Source organism: Lygodium microphyllum, chromosome 3, assembly GCF_053477565.2.
Source record: "Lygodium microphyllum isolate KBCC chromosome 3, Lygodium_microphyllum_v1.1.10, whole genome shotgun sequence".
Lineage (NCBI taxonomy): Eukaryota > Viridiplantae > Streptophyta > Polypodiopsida > Schizaeales > Lygodiaceae > Lygodium > Lygodium microphyllum.
Window position 1 is genome coordinate 67,969,807 of NC_141137.1, and position 20,149 is coordinate 67,989,955.

Sequence of the window (20,149 nt, forward strand, 5' to 3'; positions counted from 1 at the left end):
AGCGGACTGACAGAGGAGGTGGGGTGGGACTATTGACGGTCAGCGGGGTTTAATCGGGATAGATGAGTGAGATTGGAGGGGTGAGTCGTGACAAACTGCGCATGAGACAAGTCATGAGTGACGAAAGGTATGTTTCTTTTGATTTTAACTTTTTTTTTCCATCAACCATAGACTAACACTAACTTTTGTTTTTTTTCCAGACTAACTCATGTTGTTTTTCCGGGGCTCCCCTCCCCGCATTTTTTATGCAAAGAAACGTTTCGTACTTTACAAAACGTTTCCTAAGTTTCGAAAGCAAAGAAACGCATTTCTTTGCTGCTATGGTTGGCAAAAAGTGCCATGCAAGTGGACATGCGCAAGAACATGTAGGCAGACCTGGAATTCACACATAGGATCGTGTGAGATGTGGTGCCCAATGGGTCATAGTTTTTTTGTATGGAACCATTGAACTAGTACAATATAGTACTGTGTGGATTGTATGTTCGTATGACATACATAGACAACCATGAACATAACAACTTGTCATCACCACCTTGCTAGAATGAGGGTTATAGAGTCGATAGCCCTTGGTGATGTGATTATATCCAACAAAGAGATGCCGCTTGGATGTGGTATCTAACTTTGCTCTCTTGTTCTTATTGACATGTATATAGGCATCACACCCAATGATGCGGAAATGTGTAGCAGAGGGCTTTTGTCACAAAAAAAAAAGCCTCATACGGATGCCTATCTTGTAATGCGATAGTTGGGGATATATTGTGAATGTGAATCATTTTCAAAACTACTTTGGCCCAAAGGGTATGGGATAACCCTTGGTGCTCAAGCATAGACTGAGCCATATTTAACACGTTCTATTTTGTCACTCCACTACACTATTCTCGAATGGTGTCTTGGTGTTGGAAAACTCCATATGAATTCCATGCTGCCCATAAAACCTATCAAACTCATGAGTGGCAAACTTTCCTCCAAGGTTAGATTGAACTCCTTGAACTCAGAATTTGGATTGGGTTTCCACAAAGTTCTTGATTTTGTCAAAATAAAAAATAGCCTTTGATTTAAGCTCGAAGAAAGAGTCCCAAAAAAAAAAACTTGAGGAATCATCAATTAGAAGCATGAGATATTTGGCCTTGCTCAAAGATGCCATGCATATAGGGCGCATGAGTTTGTATGGACATTCTCCAAAGGAGTAGATATCCTATGAGTGGATGCTTTGTGCATAAGTTCCTCATGTTGTTTTTCCCTTAGACAACTAAGGCATAAAGATGGAATCTTTATAGGGGAATTCGATAATCCCTCTAACATACCCTTTTGATTGGCCTGTTGAAATAGAATCAAATCTTAGACCTCCATAGAGATGGATATATATTGACTTTGATGTTGGGAGGTGTAGCTTAGGATTCTTGCGCTCCATTCTTGCCCCAAGTAAAGGTGGGGTATTTCTTCGAGCATTTCTCCTCTAGATGGACCATCTTCCCATAGTGAGGGCACATGGGATGAACCTTGGACTTTTCATTTTTCTCCTTTTGAAACTAGCACTGAATAGAAAAGCTAGAATGCTCTTGCACGGTAGATCAAATGATTCATTGAACATGAGAGCCAGAATGTAGTTTTGGTAGTTGCATTGCTACAAGGCAAGGCTTGCTACTAAAGGGTATGCCATTGTTTAGAAACGGTCTAAGGCAAGGTGCAGTGTTTGCGTAAGGCAGTGTATAGGTTGAAGCAGGGACCTCAAGCATGGTATGAGAAAATACATGCTTATAAGAGCATGCTCTATGTAAGTAAAGATGGGGATGATTTATTTATTTTCATTCTTTATGTGGATAATATGCTATTGATTGGGCCCAATGAGTTGCATATTGCAACTTTAAAGGTTGAGTTGTTGCACTCATTTAATGTTACTGATCTAGGCCACATGCATTACTATCTTGGCATACAACTTATTATAGTTGAGCGTGGCATTGTCTTGAGACAATCCAAGTCCATTGGATCGCTCCCAAAATGTAAGATTGTGAGTATTTCTCCACATTAGTTGAGACAAACCATGGGTTTACACTTGAGGATGCATGATGTCCATTTGACACCTCTCTTTATTTGCAAGCTATTGGTTGCTTATTGATACGATGAGATACTCAATTTGGGGTTTCTCAATTAGCATGGATCATGCACAACCCTACCACTACATGTTGGCAAGCAGCCAAACATGTCTTTTGGTATCTCAATGGCACTTAGTCATGAGGCCTTTCTATTGTCAAGGCACTTCTACTTGCTTGGATGTATTCATAGATAGTGACTGGGCTGGTTGTTTTGACATTAGAATGCCTAGGAGTTGAAATTGTTTTCATGCTTGGTGATTCATGCATCTATTGGCTTAGCAAGAAATAGTCGACATGAGCCATCTCCAGCTATGAATTTGAATGTAGGCCATCATTTATGGTTACATTGGAATGGTATGGCTCCAATGTCTTTTGTTCAATTTGTATGGGATAGTAGTTACCTACTCCTATCTATATTTACGGTTAGCGTGCCATGAGCCCCTGTCAAGTGCTCGGTATGGGAATAAGGGCTAGAATGCAAGGGAGAAAGAGGAAAGAATGGATGTGGGCATTCAATTTATCCCAATGTGCCTATACCTTGAGCAACTCAGCCTTCTCATCAACAAAAAGCTTGGAGGGATCACGAATTATAGGCCGGTCTATGGCGTCAGTCATTACGAGCTTTGTCAAATCATAGGACTCTAGGATGGCAAGCATCATTACCCACCAAATATGGAAATTCTTTCCATTGAGCTTCTAATCTGAAGAAAGAGCTGGTAATAAGGGGACCTTATGGTCTATAATAGCCAGAAACTCTACGCCAATCTTAGAAGACATTGTCACTTGAATAGCCTGCAAAAAAGAAGGGCAGCCCTCTTTGACTCCACAAAGGTGCTTGCTATGGCTTCCACCGCTCCTCCCAAACGTGTTTCAAGCGTTGGAGGCGATGAAAACTCAAAATCTGCTCCAAAAGGCCGAAAATTACGTCCCTACTTCTCCATGAAAAACAAAAACCTGAAAAAAACAGCAACGTCGCTTCTTTCCAGTGCTTCTCTTGTGCACCTTAGCCTTTGAATGCTGAAAACACAACTTTTGTCGTGCTGAAATCTTCCGTTCAGGTTTTCCCACGAACAATCAGCCCCTCAACATCGCTATGATACCATGTCAGAGTGTAGTGAATGTCATGGACACGCGATGATCAAGTATACGGATTAATTCTTACACATGCCGTATGAATCCACACCCCATGTGAACGTATCCTTAATAGAATATCCTTGAGCCAACCATGCGAATCTATGCTTGTTATGTCATCATAGAATCTTCTAGAAGATATGCCATGTCATTGCTTGCATCATCTCGATGATGTCACCATAGAACCTTCTAGAACATCTGGCATGTCATCACCTTTATCATCGATGATGTCATCATGGAACATTCTACAAGATCTTTAGGCGCCCTCCAATGCCTATAAAAGGAGGGCCTCACTATGGAGCTCCTTAGTCTTGCCAATGCTAGTCTTGGGAGCTCAAGGAGTCGAGACCTCCAAGTAACTTTGAGTTCCAGTTCCAGTTCTTGTCTAGTCATGGTATCTAGTCTTATCTTGTCTCTTGTTGTCTTGTCACCTTGTAATCTTGTAGTACGAGATTTTGTTTTTCAACCCCAACAAGAGAACCCAAGATCAACATGCCAGAGATGTTCAATGGTGACCGTTCGAAGTTCAAGGGATTCCTGCAACAAGTAAAGCTCTATATTCACATGCAACCAGATAGGTATCCAGATGATGCTGCCAAGGTGAAATTCATTGGGACTTTGCTTTGTGGTCAAGCTTTATTACGGTTTGCTCCAATCTTGGAAAAGAATATGCGAGTACTTCATAGACATTTCTTTGCAAGCTCACTTCCACATTTGGAGATGTAGACATTAATTGAGTAACAAAAACAAAACTTCGGAAGATACGACAAGGTACCAACTGTCAGTGTAGTAATACACAGGCGGCTAGGCAGAGGCACCTTTACCCTCAACAATTCTAGCAAGGTGGGCCTGCAATCTTTCAAGTTCTAGTTTATGCATAGATTCGGCACTCACAAGAGCATGGATACAATGCCATCGTTTGAGGGAGAGAGCTTCGGTTTTGGTGAAGTGGGCTTAGAGATGGTTAATATTAGCCAACTTTATGATGTCAAGGGTGTGAGAGTAGAGGGGTCTTTAGAGAGTGGATGATGGGAATTAGGATCTTTGCCTCCTTGATCCTTGCTTGGATCATCAGGATTTGGGGATTCTTCTCCCTCATCTGGGTGCGGTTCCTCCTTGACTCTGGATTTGGGCTAGAGAAAGCGCTCCAACGACATTTCAATGGAGGATGGGGGTCAATTGAATCCTGACAAGGACGGGGGATACCTACCTTCTTCATGTACTAGGTTACTTTGTCCCACTATTCCTCTGGGATGTACTGCCAAAGAAGGTTAGTTTTTGCCTCATGGTTTAGCTTGCTGCAACACTTGAATATGCTCCTCGGCCTCGACATTTAATTATTCTAGCACTTGACAATGCTTGACCATCATTTGCTACTTAGGATCCGTAGAGCTAGTGCCAACAGAGAAGTCAAAGAAATCTAAAACCAAGGGTTTTGGTGAAATATCTTCCTTGCTCTTAAGGCCTAGCAGGCTCCTCCATGGCAATCTACTTCCCTTTTTCTATAGGGATAGGGGTTTTCCTATTGTTCCTTGTTCCTTGGGTGGTTGTTCTGTGAGGATTTGGAGTGTGGATAGACTAGTCCACGGTATTTCAGATGGGGTCTTCGAGATGACATCACAGACCTCATGCTCACTATGGCTGAGACAAAAACGCTTAATGATTATATCATGCAAGCCATCCAGTGTGATATTAGATTGTTCGAGAGGAAGCAAGAAAAGCGAGAAGAATTAAGGCCTTGCCAATGGAACCCAACCCCAATTAGAGAAGAAAGCAAGCCGGATATGATGCAAATAGATAATATCAAATTCCAGCCCTTGACCCTAGTAGAAAAGCAAACTCGAAGAGAGAATCATCTATGTCTATATTGTGGAAACCTTGGACATATTGTCCTAATTTTTTTAAATAAGAGGGCAAGAACCCAAAGAGTTATTGTAACCATCCTCGAGAGTAGAAAAACGAGGATGCCCAGTTGTAAATGAGACTGTACAATCGGACCTTGATATAAGAAAGGGTCTCTTGATCCCAAACACACCCATGGAAACTTTCCTTGTCATAGATGAGATGATCCTGTCGAGAAAGACCCTTTCTCTCAAGACCTTGGTCGACTGCGGGGCCTTCGCATGTTTCATTGATGATGGCTTTGTGAATAGGTACCAAATTTCAGTACTCCAAAAGACCAATCCTGCACCAGCTGAAGTTGTGGATGGAAGACTTCTAGCATTTGGAGATATTACCAAGGAAACCCAACCACTCATGGTAACTCTTGGCAATTACAAATCTCATGTATACTTTAATGTCATATCCAATCCCACAAATCCAATTATCCTTGGGATGCCTTGGCTAAAGAAACAACCCAAAAATTGATTGGGGTAAGCAAAAGATTATACGTCGTGAAAATCAAGGAAAGTTGGTATATCTAGGAGCAAAGCCTTTATGCACACAAGAAGGTAGAAATAGATCTACATGATATATTATATACCTAGCTTAAGAATCTGGTAAGGATGAGTCAGTCAAGCTACTAAGCTAGTATCAAGAATTCCAAGATGTCTTTGAAAAAAAGAATGCAAATTTCTTGCCCGAACATAGACCATATGATTGTGCTATAGAACTCCATGAGGGGGCTCAACCACCTTTCGGACCCATCTACAGGCTAGTTGATGTATGCAAGAACATTGATGAGAACTTAGCCAAGGGGTTCATTAGGCACTCAGTCTCCTGCTAGAGCCCCAATTTTGTTTGTAAAGAAGAAAGATAGGTCACTTCGAATGTGTGTGGATTATCGAGGACTCAACAAGATAATAGTCAAAGAATCGATACCCTTTGCCATTGATACCAAAGGTCTTGGAATGCCTTGGAAAAGCCAAGATCTTCACAAAGATTAATCTATGAGGGGCTTACAATCTTGTATGGATCAAAGAAGGAGATCAATGGAAAACAGCTTTCCACACAAGACATGGTCACTTCGAGTATATTGTTATGCCATTCGTCTCACCAATGCTCCTATAGTATTTCAACATACGATGAATGATATTTTTCGAGAGCATTTAGATGATTTTGTAGTTATATACTTGGATGATATCTTGATATTATCAAAAGATCAAAAGGAGCTTGAGCACCATGTAAAATTAGTTTTGAAAATGCTTAGAGAAAAAGGACTATACGCAAAAATTGAGAAGTGTTTTTTCCATAAGATAAAAGTGGAATTCTTGGGGTACAATGTCTCCTAGAGAGGAATCTTCATGGATCCCAAGAAGATCGAGACTATTCTTGATTGATAGACATCCACATGTGTTCGCGATATCCAATGTTTCCTTGGCTTTGCCAACTTCTACATGATATTTATCAAGGATTACTCACAGATAGTCACGCCACTCACCAGATTGACAGGAAACTCAAAGTTCTAGGCCTTCCAAACCTTGGAGACCGCTTTCACCACTGCCCCAATCCTAGTCCACCTAGATCCTACCAAGCCATTTTTCTTGGAGAACGATGCATTTGATTATGTCTTAGGAGCCATCTTGTTTCAGCATGGAGATGATGGTCATATGCATCTAGTGGCATTCCACTTAAGGAAGTTCTCCCCTCCAGAGATAAACTATGAGATCCATGACAAAGAACTTCTTGCCATTGTAGATGCCTTTGATACTTGGCATCATCATCTAGAGGGTGGAGCCCATAAAGTTATTGTCTACACAGATCACAAAAATCTAGAATACTTTATGACAACTTGTATCCTCAATCGAAGACAATCCCGCTAGAGTAACTTCGTATCTAGGTTTGTCTTTGTCATCACCTATCATCCAGGATGCCAACAATGACAATGAGATTCTTTATCAAGAAGATTCTATCTAGCACCTAAGAAGAGAGAAGAAGCTTTGATCAACAACGAGCAATGCTACTTAAGCCAGAGCACCTCCAGCTAGCAGCCATCTCCAGTTGTCACTAAGATGACCCTACCTTGATCCTGTTAATCCATGAAGCCTTGCCGCATGATGATTTAGCCAACAATGTAAAGCGAAAAAGTCAAGAGGGAAAAGGAAATGAAGTTTGTGAGTTCCAGGAAACTAATGGATTGTTATACTATAAGGATTTACTTTACATCCCTCTAGGAAAGCCGAGACTCTAGATACTACTTCAACGCCATGACACCCTAGCAATTGGACACTTTGGAGTTAATAAGACCTTAGAGCTTATTTCAAGAGACTTTTGGTGACCCCAAATGTGGAAAGAAGTTAAGGAATATATAAAATCAAAGGTGCCTCATCACAAACCACATGGCCTCTTGCAATCCTTGCCCATTCTAGTGTGACCCTGCTCTTCTCTGTTCATGGATTTCATAACAGATCTTTCCGTTGACAAAAATGACACATTTCATCCCTACCACCAAGACCATCACAGATGCAGCTACTGCTAGATTAATTCTTACTCATATCATATGAATCCACAACCCATGCGAACACACCATTAACAGAATATTCTCGAGTCAACCATACGAAGCTACCCTTGCCATGCCATCATAGAATCTTTTAGAAGTTATGCCATGTCATTGCTTGTATCATCGATGATGTCATCATAGAACCTTCTAGAAGATGTGCCATGTCATTGCTTGCATCATCGATCATGTCATCATGGAACATTCTAGAAGATCTTTAGCCGCCCTCCAATACTTGTAAAAGGAGGGGTTGGCTATAGAGCTCCTCAGTCTTGCCATTGCGAGCCTTGGGAGCTCAAGGAGTCGAGATCTCCAAGTAACTTTGAGTTCCAGTTTTAGTTCTTGTCTAGTCATGGTATCTAGTCTTATCTTGTCTCTTGTTGTCTTGTCGCCTTGTAATCTCGTAGCGCGAGATCTTGTCTAGTACTATCTTGTATCTTGTTCATCCCTGTTGAGGGGGATCTTGTAATTTTGATATCTTGTATCCATACCTACGGTCCAGAGTTGTGGGATCCTTCATATCCTGCCTAGTCTTGTTGTCTATACTTCCGGTCTTGGGTTGTGAGATTTTTCGCATCTTGTTAAGTTATCATTTTGCCTTGTGTCCCTATGTGGGATTTTCTTGTAATCAGAATTCTTGTAACAAATCTTGCGTCTAGTCTAGTCTCTCAAGCACAGTCTAATACTCCCATAATAGCGAATGCAAAAGCATATGGACAAGATTGAAAGGAAAGGAACATGAGAGCAGAGGGAGAGAGAAACGAGACAGTAGAACACATAAATATGTAGTAGATGAATGCTTAAATGAAGAAGGCAAGTGTACAAACAAGTTGTTGAAGTATCTTCACGAGCAGATCTCTCTCCACCTAAAAACTGACAAATGGAGTGACCAAAGTAGGCTGCCTATAAATAGGCATGCAAAAAATCCATAAAATAATGAGGTCACCCAGTTTTAAACTGGGCGATTGCTGCCAAACAGCAAATGATGAATATAACGATACAAAAAATGTTGCGCAATAATGCCAGTTGTGACATGGCAACCTATGCAACTTGTTGAGCCTACTCAACTACCTTGTGAAGTGGGTAATCACTCGTGGACTGCATAGAACTATCTAACTTGATAAAAAGGAAATGTGAAATTGTGCCTAAGATTTTTGATTGTACAATAGTAGCTTGACAATGCTTGTCCAGGGAATGAATAAACCTCTAACACTTAAAGATTGCATAGCATATCCCTTGTGAGGAGATTCTTGATACCAAGCCTCCATATAAATAATTTTTTTTGGTAAGGAAGGTTCGATCCCCACAATTTAAGCAATTGAGCACACCACTTAGCTCTACTATCATGAGTAGACCAAACTTTATTTACCTTCTCAATTATCCATCTCTTATTCTCAACCATCTTATGATAAGCTTGATTGGTTGATCATTGCAGGATCATTTCAAGAGAATATGTGGGCACGTAAAAGATTGCAAATCACATCAGCAACCTCTCCTTGCTCTCTAACAACCTCTTTCTCTCTCACAATGATTGGAATAGACTCCACCAGCCCCTAAAAACGTTTTTTCCACTTGCATGGGTAAGTTTTGGCAAGTGGCAGCTTTCTAATCCCATTTTCAAGCATTATCCAACTTATTAAATTATTTTTTAGAATATGTTAATTTTAAAAATTAATTCAATAATTAATCTATTGCTGAAAAAATTAATTTCGCCAATCAATAATTAAATTGGCTAGACCTTCTAAGTATTCTTAAGCAATTATTAGCCCTTAGACCAGCATTAATTAATTAATTAATGCACAGTCTCTAATGTCACCACTGAAATTAGTGGCCAATAAATTTGTCTAGGCCAAAATTTGACTCCGGGTACCACTTAGTACCTATCATGAATAACTTATTACAACTTTTGTCTTTGACACCCACTGCATCCTTAGGGTTCTTGGCATGTTACCATGAAATAGCCGCCATGTCCATCACATGTGCTAAACAACCTTGCATATTTGATTAATATCTTAATCAAATGTTATCAATAAGATTTTCAGGTTTCTGTGACATCAACTTGGAATCTCGAAAACCTGAAAATATTGATAGATAGAGCATAAAGAATTAATCCAAGATTGACCACGGATAACATCTCGTATAGTCGTTAAATCCAGTCGTGCCATTCTATTAAACTTATCACGTTTCATGTGCTCATATAATGAGTCAGTCCTCTTTCTAGGATGCCAAGTAGTAAAGTGAAGGATCTATTTGCCAAGAAGCAATTAATCCAAGATTGACCATACTTATCATGTTCCATGTGCTCATATAATGAGTTAGTCCTCTTTCTAAGATGCCAAGTAGTAAAGTGAAGGATCTCTTTGCCAAGAAGCAATTAATCCGAGATTGACCATGAATGACATCTCGTATAGTCTTCAAGCCTAGTTGTGCCATTCTATTAAACTTACCATGTTCCATGTGCTCATGCAATGAGTCAGCCTTCTTTCTACGATGCCAAGTAGTGAAGGGAATGATCCCTTTGCCAAGAAGCAATCAAGTGTGAAAAAAGAAAAGATAGTGGCATTTTGAATACTTCATTCAAATTCAAAACATGCCACTAGGAGGTTTGGATTCTAGTATGACCATGTTGGATGCCAATTTCTTCAATAAAAGCCATAGCAATATGTGCCCAAGGATGATGTTGTTGACATAAGTATTGTGGTAGGGCCACTTGGAAGCTGTTATATGAATCTTGACATCCAATAAGACAGCACTACCCAAACATTATGGCGTGGTAACATGTTGCCAATGGATCTATACCTTACCCAAATGGTTTCCTTACTTTTTCCATAGCATAAAACCGATAGGCTGCACCAATTCTTGCAATGACTTTTGTGTCCCACAAGGAAGTAAAGGCAAGAAATAGGAGATTATACTTATTATCACCGTTTGTGTAACTTTGAGTCATACATGTAGACGCCAGCCCTGAGATTTCCAATACATAACTTGTCATGAATGTGCAACGTAGTATCCAAAACAGTGCTTTGGATCAATAATACCATTTTTGAAACATTTCCAGGACTCTATAAAACTTCGAAACATGTTTTGAGATCGATCTTGTTCTTTCTTTGGGCTTGTGAAATAAAGCTTTTGTTTAGGGTGAGAGGCCTTGAACTTTGCCCACCTTTGTTTTGGTTTTTGGTCGATAAGCAATGCGTTTTAGTTCTCAACCTTCAATTCTAGTCTTCAAAAAACACCTTTATTGCATGTGCTTGCATGCCTAGTTCTCTTCATTAAAGCCATTTACAATGAGAGGATGGAAGCAATCTCAAAGATTTGCATATCAAAGAAGGTAGCACTAGCTCTTAACTTTTGCTAGCAACCTCTAGCTACCAACTAGTGACACAAAGGCTTGAAATCCTCAACTTGTCACAATTCTTTTGTCTAGGAGACAAAATGAAGACAAGTTCATGTGACATGAAGGCTTGGATGCTAAAATGGAGATAAGATGAAGACAAGTTATATGCATTATGTATGGATGCGAAAATCCAAAACTCTTGCCCTCGTTTCCAAATATGGCAGAACCCCTTTTTTTTTTTTGGGTTTTTGTTTTCCTTGTTTCTTAAACTCCCTCATACTATGATGTGCAAAGACATTTAATCGAGCAACGCACGAAGGGCCACATCCACTCCAATGGGATAACCCAAATGTCTAATGATCCCTCCCTCCCAACCCAAGACATACAGTCTCTCTCTATACAGTTGATGAGAATGGACTTTTATGGATTGATGTTGAGGCTCAAGGCCCAAACAAACAGTCCCCAAATAGCCATTGCTCTATCCAATTTATACTCTTGACCTTAAGAAAAAATGAGCAAATGATCTGAAGAGATTGTCCCAAAAGCTTAGCCCCACTAGGAAGAGCCAAACCAATGATTTCACCATCAGCTGCTGCCAACTTATCTAGTAGAGAGAGCATCAAATGAGTCACCAATACAAATATCAAAGGACTAAGGGGTTGACAACAAGACTAAGTGAGAGTAATCTCTTCAATTATCCCCCTACTAGAAACACTATGCCTGCCACTCCAATAGAGCTGATTGCATCAGTAAAAAATTTCATTTGAGGGCCAAAACCCAGGAAGACATTAACTGTCAAGACTCAAAGAAAGGACCAATTGACATGATCAAAAGCTTTTTCAATAGTCAATTGAATCATAATAACCTCCTGACTAGAAGCTTTGGTATAATCCATCTCCAATCGAAAATTCAAAATATCATGTATAATATTCTGTCCCTTAATGGAACCATATTGTGGTGGACGAATCAACTTTGGAAATTTTTTTTGAAACCTATTAGCGATGATCTTGGAGAAGATATTATACAATGATCCCATAATAGAAATGGGTCCCCTCTGTTGTAGAGCTTGAGGAGAAGGAACCTTCGATAACAATTGAAGCATTGCAATCTTCCAATTGGATGTCATCTCGCCTGTTCGCCAAACTTGCTGACAAGGTTGAGAGAGTATTGGTACAATGTCAATGGCCATGGGGATAACTCACGCGCGCACGTGCACACACATGCGCGCGGGGAGAAAAAACCCATGAAAAAGTAAAAACAAAAACAAAAGAAGTGGATCAACTTACACAGCAAACAAGCCACCTCCCCTACACCTATGTGTGGACCTACAACTATACCTACACTTAGCTACACCTATGCTTAGCCTATATTAGGTCTATGGCTACACTGACACCGCTACAACATCTAGCCTAAACTAATTGCTGGAAGGACTTTTATGGATTGATCTCTCTGACAACTAATTGCTGGAAGGAAAGTCTGAAGAAACCGAGGAAGATGTTCAACCTACTTTTAAAATGTTCTGGGCTGTCTTGCATCTAATATGCATACATAACATGTATAAGCTTGAAATTGCCATTGCTTTATTCCAGGTCTCTCTTTTGTTCTACCTTGTCAAGGAGGAAGTTGGGAAGGGAATAGATTTGCGGAAATGTGGGATAGAAGCTGAACAAAAACCCGAGTCACCTTTTGCAAAGGAGGGAGTGCTTGATCTTGTGGAATATGTTCTGCGACCGCCTTTCGGAGGACCTCCTCATCTTCCAGAACAAATTGATGCAGTAATTCTTTTTTTTTTGGGGGAGGGGGGATGTTTTTATGTTCCGATATGAAAATTCAAATAGTCATATGCTTATGATAGTGGTGAATGCTTTAAATACAGGTCTTATCAGTCCTGAATTTCTACAGGTTTATCTTGATCAAAGAATCAAGTGGTAAGCTAACACATGACCGCCTTGCACTTCTGCAAAGCTGTGTATTAGTATTTGAAGCAAAATAGGGCCTGTTGGACACTTAAAGATGTTACAATGTTCGTGGATGTCTATAGGTAAGACAAATTACACAGGTGTGCTATCCAAAAATAATCTACAGAAAGCATACAATTTGTGGTTTTTACCCCTTCGTGGTATAGTGGAAGCTTCGCAAAGCAGTACAACACAACATGATAATGGAGGCAATGATGATATTAATGCATGTATATTGCTTGCTTTGACCAACTTGGCGGGAGTTTTGTACCGTTGCATTGAACTTGTGGAGGGAGCATTGTGAACTACAGGTAACACCATGACTTGGACACTTTGCACTGCTTCTGAGTTGCATACATTGTTTCCCACTTGATTGAAAGCACAACCCAAGCTGTATCGTTGAGCGACAACTTGCAATCCTGATTGCAAATATTTCATTTTCTCAGGGGTGGTTCACTTTTGGCAGCAGGGTGCAATGTAGGTGAAAGCCTGAGATATGACTTCTCCCCCAAATGTTTTATTGCTGTTCGAAAATAGAAACTCTATGAAGCGAAGGAAAGAATTAGACAGAACATTGAGCTTGATCGCAACATTATTTCATAGATCCTGTGAAAACTGAGTTTGCCTGTTGTATACAGCCTTCAGCTGTTTTATGCAAATGGTTTCTACTTATCATCTTTTGATTAAACAGCATCAATACAAAATCTAATTAGACCATCCTGTACTTGATTTGGAAGTATGACAACTTGGTGCAAGAGCACATTGTTTTTGAGTTGATAACAATCTGCACCATTGAGCGTGTATGTATTGCAATGCTATGGATGCCGTAGCATGTTTTAGATTCAAAGCTGCCCTGCAAAAATGTACTAATATAATCCATCTGATGTGTGCATGGGATAATTTGCCTTTGCCTTGTAAAAAACTGCTGCTCATGATTTTATTGTTTGGTGTATGAGTGTCAAATCTACTTCAAGCAATTCAGCCAACACAACTGCAATTATCTGCGGTGTTGACATAGATTTGAGAAGATTTGTTTTTCCTATGCAAACTGTTTTTACAGGACTATGGAAGTGCTGTTTTTCAAGCAGATGGAAATTTACATGATTATGGAAGCGTAATTAGAATAATCATATTTCAGTTATATGATGGAGGTTTATACTAATATATTATTGCTAGCTTGCTTTTTCTTTTTCTTGTTTATGTGAAATTTGTAAGGTGAAGATGTCCTGGTAGCACCATAATATATATTACTGCCACTCGTTTAATGCTTGCGTGCTTGGATAAGATGATTGAACAAGGATATTTGCACTTATGAGCTATCCTATTTGCACATAGGAGCAATGCCCGTGTGGGTCTTGCTCTCAGCTAATTTTTGGAGGGGAGGTGGCATGTGTATAGATGCTTTAAGTGTCTTATCTCAATAAAAGAAAGGGGTAAAAATAGGATGGAGAGAGGTCTTTGCTTTTTTATGTTAGACTCATGATTTTGTGCGTGTGCGTGCATGGTCGGTATGCACATGTTTCAAAGTATGGGAAAGTTTAAACATGCTTCATGATCACTTAATGGTTGATGTTTGTAAAATACCAAACAAGAAAACATGCTTTTGATGGCCTTAAAACTAAATATAACTTTATAAGTTGATTGTATTTAAATGTCATGAAGGGTTCCATTGGATTTGGCATCTTGCAATTTACAGAGAAAAAGCATGCCCACCACATTTGTGGCTTATACTAAGAAAGTGAAATCACAATGTTGTATATGTGGTGATCTATTCAATGAAAGAGAATCTTGTTGAGGAAGTAGTTATTTCTTTTGTTTCTAGTGACATGTTTCACACACACAAGTAGATTACCAAGATCTGTATTCAATGCTTCAAAAAATATATTTGCATCATAGTACCAAATTTTCTCTAGAACTTATAATGGTTGGTGTTTTGAATGCATGCTTGAACACATCTTTCTTGCTACCTCTCCTTCTAGGTACTTGAATGCATCCTTGAGATCATCAACAATAGAACAATAGAATGGGTAGGGGACACCTTGAAATCAATGGTATGAAGTTTGACCTTTGAGTGAGACTAGGTTGAATTTAAACATCGTTGCCTTCAACAAGAGATTGCCCACTAGCATTTTAATACTTAAAAAACCACTAGCCATTTTAATACTTGAAAAACCACTAGCAATGATGTGGCTCAAGTGAATATGCTTGAATTGGCCACAAGAAGTCGTAGTTGAGAATGTAGTCAAGGTGGTGCAAGAGCACATTGGGAAACATGCATCTTTTTTGGTGACATGGGACTCCATGTTGTACTTCATTAAGGAACATGAGATCCAAAATCAAATTGAGATGCATATCTGATTTGGAGGCCTTCCTATAGGATGGCATGAAGAAATTGAAGAGGAGCTTGCAGATATTGAGTGTTGAGTGGAATACACTAAAATGTATCACCTTGACAAAAATAGTGATGTCTTCAAGTAGTATAGCTTATTGTGTGTCCTAGAGCCATGGGGAGATACATAAGCAAGGGAAGTATCAAGTCACCCTTGTTTTGGTGAAGTAAAATAAAAAATTTGAGACAAGGTAACAAACTTGGGCACTAAGTTGTGGGTTGTAGATGAACTCGCACCGAAAGAGCTCAAGGAGAAGCCATAAGAGCACTAAGATGACGGTGGCCTAAAAGGCAAGCAAGTGGGTGGTACATCGTGCAACAACGCCCATCTCAAAGTTTTAGGAGTCCCTTAAGAAGAGGGTTTCATTTATTAGCTTTTGAATATTTTGGTTATAATGTAGTTTTTTCATGTAGTTTGTAAGTTAGTTTTGTGCTCTTAGCACATTGAAGTGAATTGCATTTAGATATCTAATGACCTATGGTACTAGTCCTATATGTTTAAAATAAGTCTTAATGGATGCTAATAATGCTTTTCTTCATTACCGCTGACACACTAGGTCTCAAGTAGATATTAATATATGTTGTTCCTTTCTTCTTTTGTCTTTTCTTAACTTGGAGTTTAATGAAATTAAAAATCATTTAGGAACTTACAGGTTGAATATCATGAATAGAAGTTAGATAAAGATCTAGCAAGCCATACACTTGCTTTGGAGAAATATCATGATGAGAAGATGCACATGTTTGCCTCAAAAAAGAAAAGAAAAGAGTATGCTTGTTTGTGAATTTAAAGATAGTATTTGGAACATTTAACAAGAAAATCCTTGTGACAGCTAAATGGTTGGAGTTGTAGAAGGTTAAAGGACCTACTACTAGAACACTTTTCCTTATTGTTTGCCATACTCAAGAGGAGTCTCTTTCATGCAATGTGAGCCACAACTATTTATAGGTGGCTTGCAGGGCATCCAATTCTTGAGTGCACAAATTGTTAGGTTGAAGAACTTGTTTGTTCTAAGATGAGCTACAATGTGAAGTGTTGTAGGTTAGAGGTTAGGATCATACATGTTATTAGCTTGGAAGATGCTTGTAGAGACAAATTACATCCATATGGCCCCCTTCATTTGGTAGCGGAGTCGCTCTACATGTAATTATCTTGTCCCTTGGGATGAAGATGGCACATTACACTTTGAAAACGACACTGCACCTTACAAATCTACCCTAGCATTAGGATAGCATACACATATTTGTCTTAAAAGGATTGTGGAAGGTTCATTGGAAGGCCAATCATAACCAAGATGAAGGCGCTGTGGGGATAGTTAAGATTGGCCATAGTGGGGAGTTGAGAGGATGATAGGGACAACATATTTGAGGAAGATGAAAATAGAGGTAAGGATGCACAACATTTCATGGGTTGGGGTTTGATCCTGCTCTGAATGAGTAATTATTGATTGGCAGCCTAGAGTGGTATTTGGAATGTGGGCAAGAAGAAGAATGGCGAGTGGATAGAGCAAAAAGGATGGGAATCCATTCCATTCTCATGAACCGACCGACCATCCGGTAGCTTTTGACTGTGACAGCGTCCAGGACCAAAGAATGACATTGTTTAGTCCCTTGTCAGGCAATGACTATGAACATGCCGATGGGGCTGTGCTGCAGACTGTAGTGGTGGTTGGTGGGTGTGGGTTGATGAGTAACTCGCGTGCATGAGTGTAGATCATGCGCCCCTCTTTCTGTTCACAGCCTTCTTTGCCCAAAGATTACACCACACACACCTAGATTTGCCCAACAAGGCTTGAGTCCACATGTTTGCTTCAATATTCTCCCTTCCACTAGCCCTTTTATCTCTCTCAGCTTCTTATAGCTTGTTTGGCTAGCATTCTCACCTTGTTTGTTTGGCCTTTCCTATCCACCCCATTAAATGTATCTGGTTTTGGTTGCACTGTTTCACATACATACCTTGAAAGAGATATCTAATAAGCTTGTCTTGAGGACCTACCAAATTTGGATCCGTGAGAGGTCTAGACTTGGGACTTTGGGAAGTCTCTAATGCCCTATGAGGTTGTTACTATCAATAATGCGGAATGCCTGTGGGCTTTTGAATTACTAGAAGAATTTGTAGTTGATGAGTATTCACAGGATATGATTGCTAGTTTAAAATAAAATGTACTTGATTCTAGAGAGTATAGATGTAGAGGGTTGAATGAAATTACTAGAATTAAGCTAAGGTCATGAGAAAGCAATCAAGCATGAACCAACACTTTTGGGAAATGAGTAGTTATAGCTCCATCCAAACCTTATAAGTGACACCAACTTTATTGTGACACACCATATGTTGCATGCATTTACATCTATTGACCAAAATTTAATCATGATGGCAAGACTCGGCTTTCCCCAAGAATGAAAATAAGAATGTTGCCTAATGGACAAAAAATCAAGCATTGTTCACCATAGTTCATGGCTAAGTGAGTTCGAGACTATGATGTGAGTGAAGAGTTACTTCTTAATGCCTTGTCTCTTCTCTCTTTAGAAGGATTACATAGGTGACTAAAACACACTCATCACAATCACCTTGCTACGTGATTTGATACAAAGCAAAGAGGAAAATAATGATGCATCAAGCCAACACCACATATTAAGATGATTGATTGCCATTGAAACTTAAAAGGAGAAAGATATTATTCCATTAAGAATATGTGATCTCAAGAAAACTCGATAACCCTTTACATGCAAGGTCTTTTAAGAGAGATGGTTCCAATTAGTGTTATGTTAGTAAAATGAATTTGGGGAATGTCTACATGTATATTATGTGGAAGCTGGAAATAGAGCCCTCTGTAAAAAGAATAAAGAATGACATGAGGCAGCCAAGTGGTTGTCAAGGGAGCTACACACAAGAAGAGCTCTAATCCTAATCTAGTTTGTCCTAGTTTTCAAGTGTTCTTTTTTTCACACCAACACTTGTTATACTTCCATTGTTTTGAGCTTTGTGAATGTTGAAAGGAGCTATTTGGTATGCTAATTTCTTGCTACAATGATGTTTGAACAAAGGATCCCTAAGACACATCCTCAGGCCTCTTGGCAGCTTTTGCAAAACATCACCAAGGAGCTCAAATAGATGGTCAGATATGGCCTCCAAGCACATATTCCTCAGGTCTCCTAGCACCATCAATCAATCGGGTAAGAAGAAGGATGAAGCCGCAGCCACCACGCCCACTGCGAAGCATATGATGGCAGCATGCAGGAAGAAGTGCGGGTGGGAGAGGTAGAAGCGCTTGATCAGCTGGTAATCACGATTGTCATGCTGATGTGTGATGAATAATTGAGGTGACCCATAATTAACAATATAGTTCCTCTCTTGCAAAGCCATTACATCATCTCTCAATCCTGTGATTGGCCTGCACATTAAGAAGCTGTGATGTGGGTGCTTCTCATGATGACCAGTGGGCGTCATAAGCATTTTCCGGGACCTCATGGTACTCCAGCACGCATAGATGGGTTCCAGGTTATGATCGTGATTTTCTCGAGTATCATGATTCTGATCATCATCATATTCACTGATGAATTGTGGGTCCACATTCTGATGCAACACAGTAACAACCCATTAGGAACACCACACAATATACTTGACATTGATGACTAATTTGACGATAATGATGTCGAATTGTATGCATCATACCCGGGCAATTTCTGCAGGGCTGCCATAGGTGAGCTTAATGTGCCTTTGATCAGATTCTCTTGATAGGAGGAAGATGGGCGGCGCGGAATGCTGGCCTGCTAGTGACGATATAACGGAGTTTGTTGAGAGAAGCGCATGAACTGTTGCCGGCAAGTTGACAATCATGAACAGAAATATGAAACAAGGAGGCAAGCAGGCAATCATTACTGACCGATGGTGATCAGCTGAGGCCATCGAATGTGGGAGGGGGGATATGAAATTTAGGTTATAAGCGGGGATAAGACAACGACCACGATACATAATGATGGAGCAAGATGAAAGTCGAAGAAGCGGGGATATAAGCTATCGTCACTAGAGAGGCTCTCTGATTATGCAGGAGGAGGACATGACACACAAGGAAATATCGGTAGCTCTGCAAAAGAGAGAGAGAGAGAGAGAGAGAGAGAGAGAGAGAGAGAGAGAGACGATGTGCAAGGGGTTGCGGTAGCTTACCTTGACCTTGATAATTCCATGACCATGGTGTACTAATAATAATTTATTATTATTAAGATCATGATTGAGACTTTTTCCACCCATTTGTAAAGGTCAACGTCTCCCTTACCTTCCAAATCTATTTATATAATTTCATACTTTTTTAAGAGTCTCTTGTTATATCCAGGTGAATTTGGAATCTCCATTGCTATTAATGAAGAGTTAAAATCATCCTATGTAAGTCATCTATCTAGTGTTTTGGGCTTCTCGGTTGCCTAGCATGTTACACACACAACATTTTTACCAGGCTAGAAGATGGAAAGCATTTACCTTAAGCTTTTGGGGCAATTTTTCGGTCCGTCGTTCTCGCGCATGCGTGTGTGGGTGTGTGTGCATGTGCACGTGTGTAAAACTAACATTTTTTGTACATTTAATGTCCTTAACATTTTTCTTCAGAACTTAAAGCCTTCATTTGAAAAAAACACAATTCCTTCCACATCAACGATTAGTTTTTGATAAATAATAATTCAAGTGTATCTTATTTAATGTATACTCGACCTTGTTAGTAAAGTACATTTTTGGAAGATTTAATAAACCAAAGTGCATTTTGCAGGCAAGTGAAATAAACGTGAATTGTAAGAAATAATGTGTGGGCTACCATTGAA

The 20,149-nt window shown here is 39.6% G+C and overlaps 2 protein-coding genes across 5 annotated transcripts in view; one reads left to right on the forward strand and one right to left on the reverse strand.

The window, feature by feature from the left end:
• ALF4 (aberrant root formation protein) overlaps nucleotides 1-13,930 on the forward strand; it is a 128,649-nt gene extending 114,719 nt beyond the window's left edge. The window contains exons 11-14 of one of the 4 annotated variants that reach the window (XM_087672299.1): nucleotides 12,586-12,771; nucleotides 12,873-12,924; nucleotides 13,038-13,265; nucleotides 13,424-13,930. In XM_087672299.1, the coding sequence (XP_087528425.1) occupies nucleotides 12,586-12,771; nucleotides 12,873-12,924; nucleotides 13,038-13,258 (459 nt within the window). In that variant the 3' untranslated portion in view covers nucleotides 13,259-13,265; nucleotides 13,424-13,930. Of the gene's footprint in view, nucleotides 1-12,585; nucleotides 12,772-12,872; nucleotides 12,925-13,037; nucleotides 13,266-13,400 lie in introns of those variants that run through there. The other 3 variants (XM_087672290.1, XM_087672318.1, XM_087672308.1) reach the window with 3 other exon arrangements.
• Nucleotides 13,931-18,072: 4,142 nt separating this feature from the next.
• LOC148038458 (uncharacterized) lies at nucleotides 18,073-19,500 on the reverse strand. The gene is made up of 2 exons (XM_087675425.1): nucleotides 19,014-19,500; nucleotides 18,073-18,914 (listed from the first exon to the last, which is right to left on the reverse strand). The coding sequence occupies exons 1-2, from the start codon at nucleotides 19,311-19,313 to the stop codon at nucleotides 18,507-18,509; spliced, it is 708 nt and encodes a 235-aa protein (XP_087531551.1). The 5' UTR covers nucleotides 19,314-19,500; the 3' UTR covers nucleotides 18,073-18,506.
• Nucleotides 19,501-20,149: the final 649 nt, after the last annotated feature.